The sequence below is a fragment of the Lepidothrix coronata genome, unplaced genomic scaffold (genome assembly GCF_001604755.1).
Source record: "Lepidothrix coronata isolate B3197 unplaced genomic scaffold, Lepidothrix_coronata-1.0 Scaffold22, whole genome shotgun sequence".
NCBI lineage: Eukaryota > Metazoa > Chordata > Aves > Passeriformes > Pipridae > Lepidothrix > Lepidothrix coronata.
In genome coordinates, this window is record NW_016690202.1 from 7,591,824 (window position 1) to 7,613,941 (window position 22,118).

General features: G+C 35.4%; 1 protein-coding gene across 1 annotated transcript in view; it reads right to left on the bottom strand.

Annotated features, from left to right (window-relative positions):
* PTPRD (protein tyrosine phosphatase, receptor type D) overlaps positions 1–22,118 on the bottom strand; it is a 350,584-nt gene that overhangs the window by 106,413 nt on the left and 222,053 nt on the right. The window contains exons 13-21 of the mRNA XM_017808222.1: positions 21,728–21,872; positions 18,052–18,357; positions 16,838–17,031; positions 14,940–14,966; positions 12,770–12,887; positions 7,250–7,837; positions 6,720–6,817; positions 5,600–5,853; positions 980–1,070 (exon numbers count right to left, since the gene is read on the bottom strand). Of these exons, the coding sequence (XP_017663711.1) occupies positions 980–1,070; positions 5,600–5,853; positions 6,720–6,817; positions 7,250–7,837; positions 12,770–12,887; positions 14,940–14,966; positions 16,838–17,031; positions 18,052–18,357; positions 21,728–21,872 (1,821 nt within the window). The remainder of the gene's footprint in view (positions 1–979; positions 1,071–5,599; positions 5,854–6,719; positions 6,818–7,249; positions 7,838–12,769; positions 12,888–14,939; positions 14,967–16,837; positions 17,032–18,051; positions 18,358–21,727; positions 21,873–22,118) is intronic.

Genomic DNA, 22,118 nt, shown 5'->3' on the forward strand with positions numbered 1-22,118 from the left:
CACACTGAATTCAGGAATGGACCTAGCTATAAATTTAAAATGAAAGTTAAAAAAGGGCATTTTAGGTTCTAAAATAGTACCGAATTCACTATGGCAATTAAACTTCTCACTTTTGGGGGAAAAAAAANATCTGAAAATCCTGGCCAGATACAACTATAGCAATAATAACACCACTGACTTTCTTATGGGGCCCTTAAAAAGAGTTTTACAATCGTAAATATTAGTATTATTCCAGATTTACACATTGAAAGAAGAAAGACAAGTTCACATGACCTATACTGTCCTTGAGTAAAACAGAACACAGGGCTGACTGCTGACACAATACTTCCTGGAATTAGTATTATATCGATAACATATTGAATTGATATCCAGTATTACTAGGCTTATATCTAAAATGAAAGTACTTGTGTCCTTTGGGTTAGTGTCATTTATAGTGCCAAATGATGACACAACGTTGCTCTTTCCTACTTCATTCATCTATTTATTTCTGAGCACAGGACTGTTGGTAGAATGGAGGTTACTTCTAACCAGAAGTATTATGGTATCTGAGAATCAGGAAAAATACCACCAGAAGGTCAAATGTTAAATTGCAGCACAAATTACCATTTAGCATTTGTTACAGGCTTAGTGAACACCCCACTAATGAACCAGACCTTTATTAGGGTTTGTATCACTGGTGATTAAGCTTTTGCTGACAACTCATTTCACCTCTTGCTCTTTTGCATCACTCTTTACAACAGGAAAAGAGTAAAATATTAATGTCAACAAATATTAGACACTTTGTGTGCTTTACTGCAACTTAATGTCTTTACTGTCTTCTCATTTTTGTAATTCAAACTTTTGTTTCAGTCCCTGCAGGTTAATTCAAATATAAACTATCCTGACAACCAAAACTTTTAAAACTGATGAGTTAATCACATACAACTAATATTGCTTCTTTAATAAAAAAAAAGAAAAAAAAATCCCCCACATACAGTACCTCATCTAGTTCCATTTCATCTGGACTCTCCCATGGTTTAATAAACTTTCCACGAGACCTCTTCAAAGGCACAATAACTATGTAATAGCCTCTGTAAATAAAACAGTTGGACAAAAGTAAATTTGAAAGAAAAGGAATAAATAAATTGGTGTAATAAGTGTCTGTTCAGCGTAACTTAAGAGTGGTATGTTGAGAATAAACTTTTGCGCATTAATATGTCACTGCAGCCTTCCAAACAGCTGTAAACATTCACACTCTTGAAAACACATCAACTGTAAAACATTTGACAAACAAATGGCACCATTTACCTGACTTTTTGTGCAAATATATAAATATTTATAATAAACTTTAATTACAATGTTTGAAAATGCCTTCCTGAGATACAAGAGCCATGGGATATTTGTACCCTGCCACCATCACACTGGAAAAAAAAACCCCAAGCCCTTAAATTGAAACCTATTACCATATATTTACATCTCAATTACCACCCCATCTTCCCTAAATTTTAATGTATAATCAGCATGGTAGCTTAACAAAATATGTTTGTTGATGTCAATATTACAATGAAGAGAAAAGAAAGAAAACATGACATATACTTCACCCATACTTTCTTTACTTTTGAGTAGCAGTTGCCATCAGCTTTACCTACTTAAGTATTCTGTTCACACGCATAGGCAAGAGAGCTTGGTTTATGCTCTCTTTATAGCTAGGATTTGCAAATTACACATATTGGTTTTCCACAGAAACGTTTTCCACAGAAACATTTTCCTGAAAACGTCTTCCTCCTTCCCACCCATGGAGACTAGTAAATTATACTTTCTAGTATAATAGCGATCTGGTACTTTCCTTGTTTGCTTCAAAAAGCCTGGATATAAGTCAAGCAGATACATAATTTCACATTAGTGTGAGGGAAGAAGCAGTAGAATCACAACATCAGGACATCCAGGATAGTAAAATGTACATCTTCTTGATAAACACACTTGTCAAAGAGTCAAGCACTCTCCATCCCAGAGAAGAGGGAAAGAAGCTAGTTTTCTTTGTTTCTAGTAACAACAGCTTATTAAGGTGTTTCTGGCCCTCCATTATGGAAGACAACTTTAGTGTCTCATGGACCATCTCCTCTCACTCTGCCTCTTTTTTATAGCCCATTCAACTTTCTTCAGCACTGACTATTTTACCCATGCAATGCACTTGCAAATCCTAGGTAATTAACAAAAGAGAGTCTACAGAAAAGGACCTGCCTTACAATTGACTGAAGACTCAGTCTAAACTAACTATATAAACTATCTTTTTTCCATACCAGAGCAAGCCATTGATACATTTTAATCAGCTCTTCTTACTTAAAGCTCCTTCCCATAAAAGAAATGTAACAAAACTTTGAATTTTCAGCTACTATAGTAAGTGCACATATTCATTAATTCTTGTGTTCAGTAATTTGAGAAAGTTTTCTGTGTAAATATATTAAAAAATCTTTGGTTACATGAATAACAAATCCTAGTGAACACTGATTTATCCATATATAATATAATATGGCCAGTCTTCGCGAGCGAAGATTTGGGAAAGGTCATTAACCCTTTGAGCCTGCGCAGTGGATTTTTTATCCATATATACAGTAAGCATAACCTACATACCTTTTCTTTAACAGATGCCTAAGAATCAAGACAAAAAACAATTGAGAACTGGCCCCTTTGTGTCTTTCAAACATCAAAGATAAATCTGCTGGATGAACTGCATAACAGTCTCTCACATATCCTTGTTTTTTTTTCATCTTCTTCATCTTTTTATTTTTTTCAATCAAGGAACTTCCAGCATGTAAACGTTACTTTCACACTCTTTCACAATTCCTTCATCCAAGTCTCCCACTCATAACTTCGAAAATCTACTAAGACTTTCAGCACACATAGAGTATTTTATGCTGAAAGAACAAGCAGATCAATAGTAAGTAGAAAAATGAAAATGTTTTCACCAATATACACTGCTGCAAATTATGAAGGACAACAAAGTTCTTTGATTTCTAGCTAACTCCATAAGATGCAGCATCTCTTGAAAAACATGTTTTATGGTTTCCTTCATTATTTGCTTCTTTGGTTTTAGGTTCTTTTTGGGGCAGAGGGGAAGAGAGGAAGGCGAGAAATGAAGGGTTGGTTTGGATATTGTCTGATCTACTGAGTATTTTGAAGGCCAAAGTCTTCCACAAAACTCTTTTTTTACCTAAGGGTCTGGAAAGATGGAAGAGATTCAGAGAAACATGAACTGTTCTTTACACAAAAAATTGCTTTGGATTAGCCCAAAATACTAAAAGAAAAAAATTAAGAAATTTCTCACTTGAGATAATGTCAGGAAAAGAGATATTTTACTAATCACAAGTTGAGCTCTGTACCAATTTCTATGATCTATCACCATCAAACACTGACAACTACTACCATTTTTTAATTACAAAGCCTTTTATAACATTACCCTCAATCCCATTAGTGTTTACCTGTAGTTCATTAGAGCAAACCATTACTTTTTTCACCTTCTGTGTAATTAGTATTATTGAAAAATTCTCAGTACTTCATCTTAAGCTAGAGACAATCCTGATCATATAATGTACCAGTAGAGGAACAGTAAGTCTAAAAATGTCAACCTAACTACTACGGAAAACTGTTCTTCCCATACAAAGATTATAGCAGAATAATCTTACTTATTCTAGCAAGCATCACGTCAGGTTTTTCTGTTCAGTATGTAGCTGCTTTGTAATGCCTGATCCAAGGGTCAAATGAATCTTTTTTGTTTTGTTTTATTACTTCAAGCCTGATCAAATCTTCTTAGGAAATAGATATAGAAGGAGGAGATACATTATTTGCAAAATCGACAGTTGAACCCCATAATGGACCTTTGCTGATGTCACTTTGCCTTTTTAATTTTTTTACAGTACATAAAAAGAAAAGTATTGTCTCTTTTTTCACTGCTATCTTTGGCTACTGTTTGACTAGCTATCCTGCACTTTTTTCTCTCTGTGAATGTTTTGCCTCATAAATCTTTTTTGACTCATTCCATCTTCAGTCTTCCTTAGCTGCATTTGTTACTGACCGCATCTTACTCAATCTAATGATAATGACTACATTTTTCAGTTTTTCATCCTTTTAATGTCTCAAAGTCATTTATTTCTTGACCTTACCTGCCTCAAAACCCTCAGTCAGTAATGAAAAAGGAGGGCAGCTTTCTACAAAGCCGTCAGTAAAAATCCACCAGGGAGAGGACAAGTTGAATCCCCAACAATATTTAATGACTGGCTCATTTTCCTCCCCATTTCCTTTACATTACACATGGGAACCTTACAGACCAACAAGAATCACTATAAGCAGAGCAATAACACTTATTGATTGTATCACGCTTCATGTTTTCCTGGTAAATCTTTATGTCTAACCTTTCTAATCCCTGCTGACCATGTGCTGTCAGGTCTTTAGTCCTATTTCTGCTGTTTACATTTCCACATCACCTGTTCCCCCCCAAAATCTAAGCAACCTCTAGGAAATTGCCCATTTTTTCAGCAAAATCTCCGGTTTTCTTTCTGAGACCATTGGAGAGGACCTGGCATTTTTCTCTTGATAAAAAACTTCAGAATTAATTAATCTGAATTAATATAAGTGCACCAACAAGTCTTTAAAACTCCACATAATGGAGTCATTCTGGAATGACTGAGTATGAGTACTTCAAGTATCTACAACAGGGTACTCATTCATGGGTTATTCATTCTTTCTAAAAGGATATATTGCTTATAAAAGGATATTGCTATAAAAGGATATATAGGTTGTTTTCTGCATACCTCATTTTGCAGTCAGTGATGAAACACAAAAGTACTCTGAGAAAAAATCTACATTCTCCATACAGGTCTTACACACCCGGCTATGTGACAAACATTGAGAATACTTCTAGTTGGAAGTGACCTACAATGATTGCCTAGTCCTACTACCTGACCACTTCAGGGCTGACCAAAAGTTAAAAAAAATTATTAAGGGCATTGCCCAAATGCCTCTTAAATACTGACATGCCTGAGACATTAATCACCTCAGGAGGAAGCCTCTTCTAGTGTTTGAAAACCCTCTCAAGGAAAGAAATGCTTCCTAATGCCATCTGATATGCAGTTCTGAGGTTCATGTCCTATAAATGGATCCCATAATTGATTAGCAGCTCTCTCTCCACTTTTCCTCCTCAGGAAGCAAGGAGGTGAGCCCTCAGTCTTCTTTTCTACAAACTAGACAAGCCTTAAGTCAGTCCTTAGCAACTCCTCACATGACATGGTATTCAGTCCTTCCACCTTTGTTTCCCTCTGCTGGATACACTCAAGAACCTTTACACAGAATGTGGCATTTGCTCTTGCTAAATTTCATGCCGTTGCTGATTGCCCAGTGCTCAATCTACCTATATCCCTCAGGAAGGCCTCTTGTCCCTTGAGAGAGTCAATAGCACCTCCAAGTTTACTATCATGAAATATTATCCCAGCATTAGTTCAAATACTACTGCAGAGTACTGTACTCTCTGTAGCATTATGAAGAATAAAGCCTTGGTCTACCATGAAGAGTCAGAATAATCATTTTTCTGGAAATAAAAACAATGGTACTTAATTCATTCACTCACTTTATATTCTCATTTGAGGGTACTTTTGGAAGTTCCACAGTTATCATGCCATCTAAGTTGGTCTTTCCGATGAAGACTGGCTTGGTGCGAAGCACATCTGGTGCAGTTTTTGCTGTCACTCTGTGCTGAAGACCCCCAGCACTATTTCCTCTGTTTGTCAGCACAAATGAGTATGATGTCTCTGGCTTCAAGTTAGTGATCAGCTTTTGAGTAGCACGTCCATCAACCTCCATTTTCCCATCATCATAAAGGATCTAAGTTAATACACATTAAATTGAAGGTGGTTTTCATTACTAAGACAAGGCAAATGCTGCTGTCACACTGAATTCAGGAATGGACCTAGCTATAAATTTAAAATGAAAGTTAAAAAAGGGCATTTTAGGTTCTAAAATAGTACCGAATTCACTATGGCAATTAAACTTCTCACTTTTGGGGGAAAAAAAAACCAAACTACATTAATCTAGAGCAATGTGAGCACTCCTAAAATCCTGCTTGAACCCAGAATTTATAGCAAGGCATTCTTGTTAAAGATACCTTGACTTCTTCACTCACAGTCCTTATTTAGAAAGGTTTTTGCAATTTAGTTCATAAAATACTGTTCTGCACTTGCCACTGCCTGAGATGACACAGACATTAAGAATGATACAGATCAAATTCCAGGCAGACTGCATGGTACACTAAGTCCCTGTGTCTGGCTAATGTTATAGTTAGTGGAACAAAAGAGTTGTAAAGTGAAAATGTGGTGTTGTAAATGTGAGGAGGGAAAAAACAAAATGGTATTCAATTGCAGTCAATACAGATTAAAAAAATAGGAAGAAAATTATTATTTTCTTTCACTGTTTTCTTTAAAATATTTTAGTAATGAACTACAAATTAGCAAGGTGTTCTCATCATGCATATTAACCAGTATGAGCCTGACTTGGAAACAGTGCCACAATAGTGGAAAAGTCATGTTGCTGTATGACTAAATTTAACAGTAGCACTGCTGATTAGTATGCAATCTTAAACAGAGCCAAACTGACACTAAGAAAAATCTCCATGTTTAGTAAGCTACTTAATCAGGTGAAAGACATCCTCTAGTTTCTGTTATTTTCTCTTGTACAAATGGAAAGTAACTTACTTTGAAAGGCAAGGCTGAATTGTAGTTTTCTGGAATTTCCCAGGACAGCAAAACAGAAGTCTTCATTACTGCTTTAACATGAAAATTTTTTGCAAACACTGCTGGAAAAAAAGAAACAATGTATATAAACAACATCTTGGTGCTTAGATCTTGCCATATTTCCACTGCTACTTGGGACTATTAGCTTTCCATTTAGGTCAAAAACGAACAAGGATTCAATTCTCCTACCTGTCTGTTCATATTTAAAGATCATATTTAAACTCACTCTCACTCTTATTTAGTGACAACCCAATACGCACATTTTCCTTACCTGAAAAAATTGTGGAGATGTTAGCCAGAACTTTCTTGGGAAGGGACAATTGAATTCTAAGGCATCCAAAAGATATTAAGATTTACATACTTTACCTTTTGTGTTTGATGAACCTATTTTTATGAATGGGCTGGTCAGTTTTATTTATACCTTCAAAACCATTGATATCCAAAGACCGATACTCCTTTAAAGGTCAACGCCATAAGCAGACAAATCCTACCTTGATCCACGGGTAGTGTCCTGAACTGGACACTTGGACTATACGGACCAGGCCCTTTGCTTGTGTGGGCACGTACTTTTACATCATATGTGGTATCTGGTTTTAAGCCAGAAAGTGTCATAGTGGTATCAGCAGGAACAACAGGGAGTTCAACTGGCTGGTAAGCAACATTGATATCTCTGTACAAGATGGTATATTTGGTGATAATGCCATTTCTCTCTGCCAAGAGCGGCATCTGCCAAGTTAATTGAACTGATGTAGAAGTAGAGCTTTCCGAGTGGAGATTTTGGGGAAATCCACTGGGTACCTCTTCAGGAACAGAAATCTCTTTAACCATCTCCTCCCCAAAGCCCACTTTATTTCTAGCTGACAGCCTGAAGACATAAGAAGCTCCTTTGTGAATGTCTGTGGCCGTGAAGTGATCTTCCTTCTCTGAGAACTCCATGGTTGTATATGTATCCACGTCTTTGCGACCAAACTTCAGGCGATAACCCTGCAGCGGGCCAAAAGTTTCCACAGGAGGATGCCACTGAATTAGAGCCGTGTTCATCTGTGTGTGGCTAATCACAAGCCGAGGTTTGCCTGGAACTGTAGCACAATGTTATTTAAAGATGATAAATAGAAAGAAAATTTCATGTACAATTCTTGAGGCTAGTTTTAGCAGGAATAGGGATACATTTTCTCTTTCCTCACTCTTAGTTCCACTGTCTTATGGAAGAAATAATGTCTGCCTCCCACACTATTAAGTCGTACAGTATAATGAACTGCAACAGTGGAGACGTTTACTGATTTTTTGTCTTCTTCCCTTACCATTATTTCTAAATACAGTGAACATTCAGAGACACAGGACCTAGGAACACAAATCAAGAAGTAAAACTTTAAGCAGACTTCTTATGCGTGGTTCTGTCTCAGTTACAAATTCCTTTCTTGAAAAAAAACCCCTTGTCATAAGTTTTCATTAATTTAATCCAAGGCATTTCCTATAAATAGGGAAATAAAGAATTATAATAATAGTAGTAATAATAATAATGAAGAAATTACAGGTTTCTAGATATATCTAACATAATTTTTAATATTGATAGTTAAAATGTGGTAGAAGGGAAGTCAGAACAACCTTCTTTTCAAGAATCATTACTACATATGATAGATCCCTACTTTCCATACGAAAATCACCTCCACCATAGGCTGTTTCAGCTTGAAGAGGTAGCACAGTTTGACATTTAATTTTTTGACTGTCCTGGCTTATCATGTATGATTTATTTTCCAGCATGGTCTTGGTGCACATGAACTGGATTTCTTCTGAAGAAGACTAAATTGGTAGCTCTTCTTAACCTGCACACCAAATACACTCACATTCTTAACTGAGACCCACTGCTGGTTTGTCTTTCAGAGAAGTTCAGACTGCAAGTTTGTCAAGGACATTCAGTCTAGAGGATCAAGTTAGTTCTAATAGAGACAGAAATCTCATTACACAGCTTATACAGTGTACATTTTTGGAGTCTCAATATCAATTGCTCTCATTTACTCTTCCTATTAATCGAGTAATTAATTTTAATTTATTCATATCAATTTATATACAATTCATTTATATTTTCATTAATATTTTTATTTCAACATAGTCTGTTTCTATTACAATGACTTGTTTGAAACACACCCATAACTATTTAGAAATTTGGTACTCATTGTGTACCAATGCCTGACAGGTCAAGAGACTAGAATAACTTTGGGAGTGGTAGGACACTGATAACTTAAGTCTTCAATGAAGACTAATTAGCTTCATCCGCATTTGAAGCCTTCCCACATGAATGTAACTGCTGCACTGTGAGCTCTGGTTCCTGTATTTAAACACTTCAATAGATTTTATTACTCATCTTCAGTTCTTAGGCACCCAGCAAATCAGACTGTTATTGTCAGAAGTTCTGACTACCACCCTGTAATGAATTAGGAATAAGGCTGGAAGAATGGCATGCCTTGAAGAAAATTCTGCATTTAGTAAGCTCCTTTCTCATTACATCTGTCATAAATCATGACATTACTTCTAATTTCATAAGAATTATAGATAGGTTTTATATAAATTTTCCAAATAACCTTAATTTTAAATCTCTAGTTCATCTGGCAGCCTTATTCCCAGGAATCTTATGAATTTTTTCCCACACCTTCTGGTGTGTAAAGAATATCTATCTGATTAGTTCTGAATTTTCCTCATTGATAATTACAAGCCTTTATGAAACAAATAAAAGGCTGTGAAGGTCTTTTGCAGGCCATATTTTTCACTGCATTACAACTATTATTGACACTAATGTAGCATAGGAAAGAACAGAAGAGTTCACACAAAAAGAATAAAAATTCCTTCAGCCTTCTAGAGGAGAGACTGCTTGAAGGTATTACTATATTATTTTTGTGATAAATTGCCTTTTTTTCTTGTGGCAGGTGTCATAATTAGAACAGCTTTTTAACCTTTGTGGTAACTACAGAGAAATAAAGAAATTAGTACTTGCTCTTGATCAGAATGAGGAACTAATAAAGCTTACTTATCCAATAAAATACCACATGACTAAGATGGTAAATAATAATAGTCACTTTTTTTTTTTTTACCATAGATCCTATCTGATGTTGCAAAGTGGATAAATTTCTTTTTATTTCCAGACAGCTTTCAGTTGACATTTACTTTTAGTATGATCACTTGTGAATATTACAGTCTTTTAGAATGAACAGCAGGATTCTGTGCAGTTCTATATATGTTTGTGTAATGAAACAGATCTATCTAGAAACTTCAGAGAATAGCCTAAATTTTCCATGAGCCTAAAAGAAGAGAAATTGTCCATAAAAAAAAATAATTCTCTGACCTAGTAAAATCCTCTTCCAATACTACACAGCAAGACATCCCACACATACCCCTTTGCCACAGACATTACCACTGCAATGGCATGCCATTGCTAGCAGAAGCTCATACAAGCTGCCTTTGCCAAATTACCTGAAGTAATTTGTTTCTGTTAGCTGCTGTAAAGTACACCACTGCCTCAACATAAACTTTCTCCTTTTAGTTGAAATCTGGATTTCAAGACTGCTGTACAGCATGAGAGCAAATGCCAAATAATGGACAAACTATTGTACTAGATTCTTCAACTACTGTGACTCAGAAATTAAAGGTCTGACTAAAAACTTCATAAAACCTGTATGACATCACTGCCTAGGAAGTCTTCATTTTTATCAAGGTCTTATTAATCACATATTTTTTAACTTTTGCCCCAAGTAATTTAAAATTTTCAAGTACTTTGATTTAGAAATGTTCAGTAACATTTTTTCTTCCATCTGATTTCAATAACAAGGAAAGGAAATTTAATATAAGAAAAAATACACACTTTGAAGCGAAAATAGTAACAGCATTCAGTGACTTTACTAATAACTGAGTTATTGTACTGTAGGCTTACTTATATTTGGTGAATTTTTCCTGTCTAAAAATGTAAATTAAGCTTTTCTATCACTAACTGGACACAGCTAAATATTTACTTATTATCTGAATAGCCTACAGATCACAAGCTTCTCCAGTAAATGTTTAGACATCTATTCTCTTTTCGTATCTCCTACGGATATAATCTCAGTCATTCTAATACATCTGACTTCAAACTTTAAAAGTTAGACTAGAGAGTCAGACCTTGTATGTGCTTTATTGTTGTATTTGAACAGCCCCGTTTCAGAAAAAAAAGAAATCAAATGCAAGCTCAAAGAGAACAGAAGGACCTACAATCACTTGGTATTAATGCATCATTCCCTCACTTGTGTGAAGTATTCTCATAGAAAGACAGTGAGCAAGAAACTCTTGGTACTAACTATATTTAATGTCTTCTTTTTCAAAAATCTGCATATGAATTTTCTTTACAAAAAAAGTTCAACCACAGCAAGCTGTACCACCCAGTGAATAGATGTCCATACAATCTGGCATATACAAAACAGCAAAACGGTATCTAGTTGTTATCCTACACACGAAGAACAAACATCACTTTTCCAAAGGGTTAAACAAACAGCCAGAACAGTGTAATATGTATTACATTTATAGACATGCCTCTGATTCTCTACTGCTCTTCAGTCACTCAGGTTTATATGGGATATGGGATTTGTTCCGTCTTTTTAAAGTAGAAGCATCAGGGATCTTGGAAGAGTGAAACATGCATAGTCAATAAGGATTAAATGCAGTGAAGCATTAAATTTTGCAAGTACGTTTGCATACCCTATGTTTATGTCTAGAAATTAATCAAATTATAATTTATATAATTGTGTTTATTTAAATTGGGAACCAAACCTAAAAAGGAATAATGGATTAAGTGCCTTTTTCTTAAATCAAGTTCAAATGCAAGCAAGAGGTATATATCATTTTTTTTACCCAGACTAAGAAATTAGAGGGTAAGTTTCAGCATTAGCCAAGAGCAATGACTACAAGGTATTCTAAAATTTGAAATGAAACTATATTATATATCTAGCCATCAGGACTGAGATTTTTCCAAGGAAGCTAATGAGACAAAGATATACATGTTTTTCATATTAACACAAGACGTGTTCTACATTCAGTGATGGTTTTAAAAACGGAGTCAGTCACTATAAATACAAATACATATACCTTTTGGACTTTATCTATTAGCATAAACATAGCATAAACAATTAGCATAACTGTTATTAAGAGAGCTTGTAATGGAGTTACATGTGATTTTTATGGAATATCCTTAATGGCTGCACTACAAACCCCCTAAAATGAATATTACCTACATACCTAAAATCTTCATACCTACAGACTGGAACAATTGTAGGTGAACACCACACTAAAGCTGTGGTGGCATCAATTGGTTAAGCGGTGCCACAGCGAAGCATTTAACTTTAAGTTAAAAAAAAAATAACATTGTTCCTCTTCTGAAAGCAATTTAGTTCATCCCAGTGCTAACTGCTGAACTGATTATGCAGTCAGATATCCACCATCTAGTACCACTTGTGATCTAATGCAGACTGAACACAGTGGCACGGTGTATTTTGCCTCAGTTTGTGCCTTAAATTACCCATCAATCAATATGGGTTTCAGGGTTTTACAGGATCAACTTTCATTTTGTTTTCCAGTTCTCTGCTTTATAATCACATTCTTCTGAGATAACTTGTGACTGTCAAGGAGCTAGGTTCTTTCAGTGTTTTCACTGACAGTCAGCAGCATTGCTGCTTTCATGAAGAGCAGGAAAGCCCCTCACAAATTTTTCAAATATCCTTCTCAGCTCTGACTTTCTATTTTTTCCTCTCCAAGAAGACACCAATCATAATGGAAGAGTTACTAAAAACTATAAAGTGGCCCATCTTGAATTGAGAGGGATAAAGGGGGTTCTGTTTTTATCTAAATAAATAAAGGGCCAAATCCTGAAACAGAAAATGCTACGTCCTGGAAACACTTCTCACACAACAGGAGACTTCCAAATAACAGGAGCAAAACACTAGCAGAAAAAGTCAAAGGATTCACTTAGAGATTAATATGTGTATAAATATTACCTGCACCAGTAGTAGATACGAGTTTGGGCTTGCTGCGTGCTCCATCACCTTTCGTTGTATAGGCTGTCACAGTGAAAGAGTATGTAGTTTCAGGCTGAAGCCCAGAAATTATCATTTCCTAAGATGAAACAGAACAAGAAAAATGAATTAAAAACAGATTATTTGCCAAGAGAGTATGGAATCCTTCAGAACCCCCCTTTATATTACACACAGCATGTATATATTTGAGCTACTGGCAGTGATAGCAAGCATTTGCTGTTCTGTGTGAAATACTTCATAATGCAAAACGTGTCACTCACTTAAGCAATAAAAGACAGCACACATCCAAATAATATGCCTCAGGTAGTTTAAAGAAAAAGGCCAAAGGCTTAGTGGTGTGAACAGTGAATAAAGTCTTCTGAAATATCTTGCATAAGCAATACTACTGACATTGTGAAATGCATGCATATGTAGATGTGAGAAACTCAGTTTCACTTAGTCATTCACAGGATATCACTGATATAGTTCTAAAATGCCTAGTAAGAAAAGCGTTGCATTTATATCCATACACTGTCAGTAATGACGGTTTAGCTGAACAAGGAAGCCTTATTATTTTCATTGCACCCTGTGTCACTGGTTGGACTATGCCTCTAAATTTCTCAAAGGACTTCAGAAACAACTCCCTCTTCAGCTCTAAAGGAACGACCTAGAACAGCATTAAAAATCTGGTCAGAGGATACATCTGATGGCCCTCAAAACAAACAACAGCAGCTACAATAGAAGTAGTTCTTCTGCTAGTACAAATGAACAGCAACAAGATCGAACTGCAAGTATCACAGCAAGGGGGGATCCTTTTCACATGTGTGCAGACACGTACATATATGCACACAGAGGATGGTGAAGGATGAACCAACGGGAATGCACTAAACTTATGCCATGCTATAAGGGCAATAAGAGGACTAAGTCTTGACATGCATTATACAAAAAAATTTTATATGCAAATATAAAGGGACATTATTTGAAGACAGCTGACTGGCTTTAAGTTTCCAGCTTCTAGCCTGTAAGCACTGGACTATTCCTTTGCATTTCCAGATGCCTGAATGAATTTACACTAAATTTCAATACTGCCAGAGAGATGGTGTACTTGTGCACCGAGAATAAATGGCAAATGTGCATTCACACACCCCTCAGATGCAATAGCTATGAAAAGTTAATATAAAAATTATGGGTTAGACTATTCCTAGTATATGAATTTCTCACGACAGTGGGTATGAGCTTACTAAACATGTGATTGGAATTCAACATTGTATTTACAATCAGTTATTAGCAATATACAATAAACAAGGTAATGATTAGAATGAATGGGCAAAGTAGCTCCAACAAAAAATTACTACCAAAAAATCCCCTCCTTAGACTCTATCTCAGAATTGAATTGACCCTTAAGACCAAAATCAGTAAGACGGACTTCAATCTTTCATAAGGAAATTGCACCTGATATTAACAGAATTAAACTAAAAGGCATAAAACCCCCCAAAAACACAAAACCAAAGCAGTGAGGAAGATACTAGCCTCACCTAGAACAATCAGTTCTTCATGGTGTAAGAGATATGACTGCATGTTTAAAAGTGTGACTTGGATACAGCAAACCTCATTACTCAGGCATAAACAGTGCATGGCATGTGGCTTTTCTGATAGCACACATTTATTTTAACCAAAAGAAAGCACAACTGACTTCAAATTTCAGTTACACAAAAAAACTGTTAACCTTAAAATGAATACAGAAAAATACAATGATTGGTATGCAACTCTGAACCACTTTTGTTTTATTTTTCTAACACCTTACGAACAAGAAATTGTGAGGCAAACTTAGTGACAGCCATCAAAAAGATGAAAACATAAACCAGTGCTGTACATTTTGGCATCATGCTAAACCTCAAAATAAGCAAGCAACAGTAACCCTCTCTCCCTGGGAAAAGAAAAAAACAAACCAAAAAAGTGTCATAAAAGAAAACCTTTGAAGTTAGGAGCATGCGTTTCTGCAATGGCAAAAAAACCCAAACCAAAACCAAACACAAAAAAATACCCCAAAAAAGCCCAAAAAATTAGAACGATGCTACAAGCAAACAAGCAATAAAAAGAAAATCCCAAACCAAACCCACAATGTTTTTCTGCCCAGTCAAAAACTACTTACATGTTCAGTAGTATCATCATATTCCCACTGATTTAGAGTAAAGGAAGTTGAAGGGAAAAACAAAAGAAATAAGGAGATTTGTAGCCTGATTGAGATAAAGTTTTCTTCTCAATAGTAAAATAAATATCAAAGATATCTCAAAAAATTGTTTACAGTTTGAATTAATTGTGTAGAATTATGTGGAATTTGGTTAATGAAATCAGGCTGGACATTTTTAATTCTGTTTCTGCTTTCCCTAAAAATCAGCTACTTCTCTTTCCTTGACAAATGAAAGAAGTAATGAATCCTCTTGTACCACATAGTATTATTTTATAACAGTTTGTATTAAAAGTTACCAAGGCAGAATTAAAGGTTACCTTGGATTAGTTAACCAAGTTACCAGGCTACATGCTTCAGTTTACTAAATTAATGCAACTCATTATTTAAATTACTAGTAGGATTTTTAAGTCCTGAAACCTAAGCACACTGATACTTTAACCTCAGGGTCTTCACGCCTGCACAAGCCCTGATGACATGCATCACAGAAGTATGACAGGCAGGAAGGAGTGTTAGGAAGAGAAGGTAGTTGACTATCCAGCATGGAACAATGGCAAACAGGCAGGTGAAAGCTAAACTTGACAAAAGAAGAAATACAACTTTTGCCTTTATAATATTTGGGCTCAAATATCTCACCTAGTCTCCAGTTACTAACTTGCTAGTGTTTAAAACTGTTTAAACTCAGAGAGGATGAAAGTAAAAATTTGTGCAAGGAGGGGGAGAACCAAAGCACACTAACACTAGCATGTCCTTTTCCATTGTCTCTCCCTTTTCCCTTTCCCTTCCCACTTCCTGAACCACTTTAATCTTTCTCTCCACTGAATTTAAGCTGCAAGAACACCGTGTTTTGCAAAATAATTAAATAAGTACTGGCAGGTAAAACTGCAACAAAGATGTCCAGACACAGAGACAGTATTTTGAGAATAGGGTCATCAGTAAAATGCAGGTGTAGGAGATCTATTCTCAAAAAAAGTTTCTGCAGAACTGAAATTTAGAACTAAGACTGGGGGAAAAAAAACAAAACCCCCATATGTTTACTCACATAAAATACTTAGGAAGCAGATTTAACTCTTTAATTTAGTTTGATAATTTCATTTCCAGTCAATCCAGTCATAAACCATGGGCTAGGAGTGAGAGGTGTGTACTTGTAACAGTTTCAACGTAGGATGACTCCTCCAGTACCAGAAGCTTTGGGAATCTTAAGTTTTACAGAACACTTGCATCACTTAGTAAAATCCTAGGGGTTTTTTTTTGCAATATAAATAACCGCATGCCTATTTCAACTAAGCTCCTAATTTTATTACAGTTATGATATGAATAACAAAAAGTATAAATATCTCAGTGGTTTTATACAGTTGCGTTAAGAAAATTCATTTCTTGTGAAATGTGTGGTGAGGTGCATACAAGCTAATCACAGAAACACTGTAATAATGGGCTAACACAGGCTTCTAATGATTTTAGGCTCTCTACTGAAACAGTGCAATAGCAGATGGGGGGAACAGGCCGTGCACAATTTGCTACACTGAATGTGACCTGGGTCAGACCATCCTGATGCTTTAAAACTTCAGAGAATAGGTATAGGGTGTCCATCAGTCTCTAGGTTTAGGGGGACCAGAAGAATGACACATCTTAGCATTAAGTTGTAGACCAATAGAGAAGAAGGTGTCTAGATTTGGCCCAAGAACCTTTAAATATAAGTGTTCTAAAAAACGTTTTTAAAATAGAGACAAAAAATGTTAGCAGGTAGGCTGATAAACAGAAAGGAAAAAACCACAAACAACAGAAGGCAGTTCTGGATAGCTCTCTGGTACATTAAATGTCTTCACTGTGACCTAGAAAAGAACATAAAGGGCTCGAATTACCTGCGCATCAGCCAGCATGATGTCCTTCAGCATGGGTTGACCCTTTGGCTCTCCATTTTCCATCCTTACGTAGTGGACCTGGTATCCTCGGATCTGACCATGCTGCTTATTGGGCACAGGCGAGCGCCATGACACTTTAACAGCAGTAGAGTTGACAGCCTCTACCTCGACTTTGCGAGGAGGACCACTAGGAACTGGAACAACATCATTGGACAGAAGAGAATTACAGGCACCTCTCCCACCCATGGCTTTTTCTTTTTCTTAAAAAAGGGCAGACTCACTATGTTTTCTTTGAAGAATACAAATTATTCAACAAATGAAACTGCTCAACCAATCTGCTCTACCTTTCAGTGAAAAGATCAAAAAACATGACTGATGCAAAAAATGGAAGAAAAAGGAGTATTAGAGAAATAGAAAAACATGTAAAAATGTACAAAAGCCAAGGAAGATGCTTTGAGATTCAAAGCATTATAGTACAAAGAGATATTTTAATCATTGAAATAATAATACTACAATAACAGCAACAAAACCACAAAAGATTTCAAAAAAAGTTTCTCTTGTTTTTGTTCGCCAAGTTCTATGTTTTGTTTTGTTTTGATTTTTTTTCCTCAGTAGTATAAAAAGGAAGTTGATAACAAGGCTGTCTTCTGTCACTTTCAAGAATGGAAGAAAAGAAAATGTGAGGAGCATCAGTTTTCCAGATCAAAAAACAAAACTTAAAAAAAAAAATCCAACCAAAAAAAAAAAAAGAAAAAACAACCCCCCCAAAAAAGCAAATCAAAAAGCACAATATGGAAGAAGAAAGCAGTTAAAAAAAACCCAACAAAAAAACAAAACCTGAAAAACAGTTTATAGACATAAGTGTTTAAAAATAACAGTGATGGTAAAATCAAGGAAAAGGCAGAAAGTTTTTTTTCTGAGAATTATTTTCATGTTCAAGGAGGAGCAAGAAGGATATGTATGTGCAAAAAGGAGCAGCAAATTCATGTCGCTCACAAAAACAGTGCTTTCTGATAAAAAATTACAAAAATATCAAATATAAAAATGGTGTAGAAAGGACAAGTCTTTGATTACAAAGCTCAAAGGGCAATAATATTTGATTATATTTGGTAAAAAGAGAGGAGCAGAAAAAAATTACTGTTTAGCCTACACAAAAGACAGCAGATCGACAGAGAGTCATAGAGGTGCAAACTGATGTAGTGGAGGCAACATACCATCTTCATCTGTCCGAATCAATACTGCTAAGCTCTCTGGGCCAGGTCCAACATCAGTGTGAGCAGTCACAGATATCCGGTACTCAGTCCATTTTTCCAGTTGTTCCAAAAGATATTGTGTACTGTCCGAGGAAATTCCCAAAATTTCATGGGGCTTGACATCTTCTCCATCAATCCCAATGTACTTGATGGAGTATTCAGTGATAATGCCGTTCTGCTTTTCCACCGGTGGAGGTTTCCAACTTACCAAAATGCTAGTGGAGCTGGGGCTTGTGCAACTAATGTCTTGAGGAGGAGCTGATGGCTCTAATTTCAGTAGTGGGTTAAAGGAGGATTTGAGTGGAAGGATAGGAGTGATTGAAAAAAATGAACAAAAGAAAAAAATAAAAATAAATAAAGGACACCCAAATGAAAATAATAAAGAAACAAAAGAAAAAGTAGAAACTTAAAAAAGCAAAACATCAGATAATCATATGCACCTTGGCTTATTAACATAAGGAAACTGAAAATGAAGAGACCAACTAAATGGTGAAAAAGGGTGTGGGGGAAATATATGAAAATGAAGCCTCAAAATAAAATTACCTACCTGTAATTAAAATTCTTCTTGAAATAAACAAAAATGTAACACTTTTATGATTACTGATCTATCCTTATAATCATTGCAATTAGTGCAAGCTATAATATTTTAAATGACACGTGACATGTATTTACTTACAAATTTGGACATATCCCCTTCAAGTGGCTTTACTTTCCTTGAGAAAAAAAATCTCTTTTAACAGAACTCCCAAAAACTTGCAGTAATTGCTAGAAATTGCTCCACAGATTGCCATTTTTTCAGTCTTTCCACTCTCCTAAACAAATTATTTTTTTTTAAATAATAGAGTCTGCCTGACACAAGTCAACCATAAATTACATTTAAATAGAAAGCATTTAATGAAACATTTATTGCACCCAACATAATAGGAGCATGCAGTCCATAGAAGATGAAGAAAGTTTTAGTCAAAGATTTACCTACCAGGAAAAAGTGACAGGCTTGTTGATTCTGACTGTAACTTGTACTTACCCTAGATCAGCTGTCATTTTTTTTTTTTAACTCCTCTTGGAGACACCTTTGCTAGCAAAGACTTAATCCTACCAGTAATGTAAATTACTTCTACAGAAAAAAAAAATCTACCCCAAACAATGCATCAAGAAAGCAGGTACAGCAGTATTCATTTTACAAAGAGAGTTTACAAGATCAGCACATCAGAATGGTGGGAATTTCTGACTTTGTTTCATCTCTTGTCACCAGCACCAACCTTCCGGAGCAGAAGTGCTCACCTTTACTGTCTTTTTTTTGAAGGAATATTTTAGCATATTTACCATTTCCAAGCTCCAGAACATTTAAGCATGTATGTTATTTCACTGCTTTCAGTGAGGCAAATCAAGTACTGAAAGTTAGGTATGCATTTATGGGCTTCAATGCACTTTGACTTAGCAAAATCTATGCTCGCTAACAGATCATTCAGAGCACCAAAAAAAATGAGCCATAGCTCAAAGTCACTCGCAGAAGTAGCAGATGCAGATTCATTTCCTATTTCTGCCTTCTCTCTTATAAGGAAAACATAAATTTTATTGTGTTAGACCTTTATTTACCCCTGTCTCCCCCCTCCCTCCAATTTTCTTCCCCATTTTTAAGGGAAAAAAATAAACAAATGGATATTTATATTTATATTAGGCACATGAAACAAAATTAAAACAACAGACAAGGCCTAGGACCTGCTGTGACCTCCTGCATTTACACATGTAGCTTTCAGTTCCCTACAGCTCTTTCCACAGGGATCAATGGCTTTTTACTCAGTATGGTACACTGCTCTTCTGAAGGGAAAGTATGAGGGAATGTACCAGTATTTCAACTACCTAGAGGAGGTGGATGGGGGAACAGACTTATCGCATTTGGGATTGTTTTTATATACACTAATTCAGTAATCAAGTACTCAAAACATGCAAATCCCCTTCTACCATTATCTTGTGCAGGAAGTAAAATACTTGTAAAATGTCCCTTAAGGGTCTGACAAAAAAGAAATAAATCCCTGCAGCATCTTCCTCTGATACCAAGATGAAAGGCAATATCATATTCTGGTGAATATTGCTAATAAACTCATAGAAGTTTATTAATTTTTAATTCATTATACTCTTAAAATGCAAATATATGGCACTTATGTAAGAAAGGATAATTTGAAGGCTACTTGTGTAACCAGTTTTATTAATGTATATACTTTTTTTTAAATAAACTTTTTTTGCAAACAAAAGCTTGTAATATTTTCAGCAAATAACTTGGGTCTGACCACTGAAATCAACTGCATCTCCCTACTATCTGAAGACAGAAGGCTGAGAAAATTATAATGTATTCCTATATTCAAGAAAGGAAAACTGGCAATATCCTTATATGTGGAACATGCAAGCCTTGGCTCCTAGATGTTTACTTTGTGTGCACAGTCTAAGCAATCTTTGCTCAATATAAGAGAATGAGCATTGTAAATAGTTGAAATGACTCCCAGAATAAATAAAAACCTTTTTCTTTATCAAATTATTGATTCTGGATTATTAAAATGAAAAGGTGCCTTGCCACTATCTCTAAAACCAGCCTTGTTATATAGCTGTCTTTTATGCTTGTTCCAAATGCTTTAGAAGTGCTTCAGAAACACATTTAGCTTTGGTTAAAGCGTGTAGCACTGTGTCTCCAGTCACACTAACTGCTATTAATAAATAACGCTACCAAGGAATGATTCTGTAATCACATCTGCCATGATTGCAAATTAAAAAGACTCATGCCAATTGAGAATTTGAATTTTCTGTTTTGAATAATATTACTTTAAAAACAGGCTGTTTAATTTAAAACAAATACAAATAGAATTGCACTAAGTTTTAAAATGACACATTATAATGCAAACTGTCAGAAAAGCATAATCTATCAGGCAAAAATAACACTTATGGACATCATTGCTAAATATCTGATTGTTTTAGTTAAGTCTTAATTTAAACATTTTAAGGTGTATATATAAATCTCTGACAAATTTTTACCTCTCATTTGCGGGCAAATGTGATGAGTTTCATGACACTGTTTCCACAAGCACCAGTGAGAAAACTACTTTTCTACTGGTGTAAAATGACTGAACACCATAAAAAGACCAGATTAAGAAAATCTAACAAAATCAGGATTATTAGATACTACAGAAGAGTTGTTAAGAAATTTTCGGTACAGTCTCAAATGTTCAACATGACCCACTCTACAGATTTTTGTACTTCAGGGAGATGCTGCAGAAACGACCTAGTATTACAGGAAATACACAGACGGGTGGAATTTTATGGGTGAAGGACTGTTATTAATGCGCACCTATTGCATGATACAACATTTTACCTTATTAGAACACAAAATAAAATATGATTATGACAGCATTATATTGCCTCCTTAGACACTGGTTTACAGAGGTCGTTTTTTGAAACTATGTAAAAGCCACTCATATTAAGTTGATCACAATACACCTCAAAAATATACATTTTAAGCATTCTTTTGCTCTATTAAGCAGCATGAATGCTGTATTTTGCCTTTATTGATGCCTCTCTGGACTAATGAGATTAATCTCTTCAAGAAATACAACACAAGAGAATAAAGTTTGCAAGGAAAGACACCTACTTGACTGCATGGTTCTCGCTGAGATTTCTGCTGTTGAGGCACCCAGGCCTTGAGGAGAACGTGCAGCTAGACGGAATAAGTACAGGCTGTTTGGTCTTAAACCTTGTAGACGGTAAGATGTAGTAGGTTCGGTGGAAACCCGTTGCTAAAGGTAAGCATAAGAGGATGCCTTGATTAGTATTCAGAGACTCTGAATTCTATATGTTGCCTATACAGGAAATGCTTTCATACTCTGATAACCCCATTGAGAAAAACTTAAATTCAGGAAAATAAATCAGAACCAAACTAAACCAAACCAAAAATTAATACATTAATTTGACAAACACATAAAAGGAACAGTATTTTTTAAAGTCAACAGTTTAAAAGGTGGAACTCAGAGACAGAAACACCA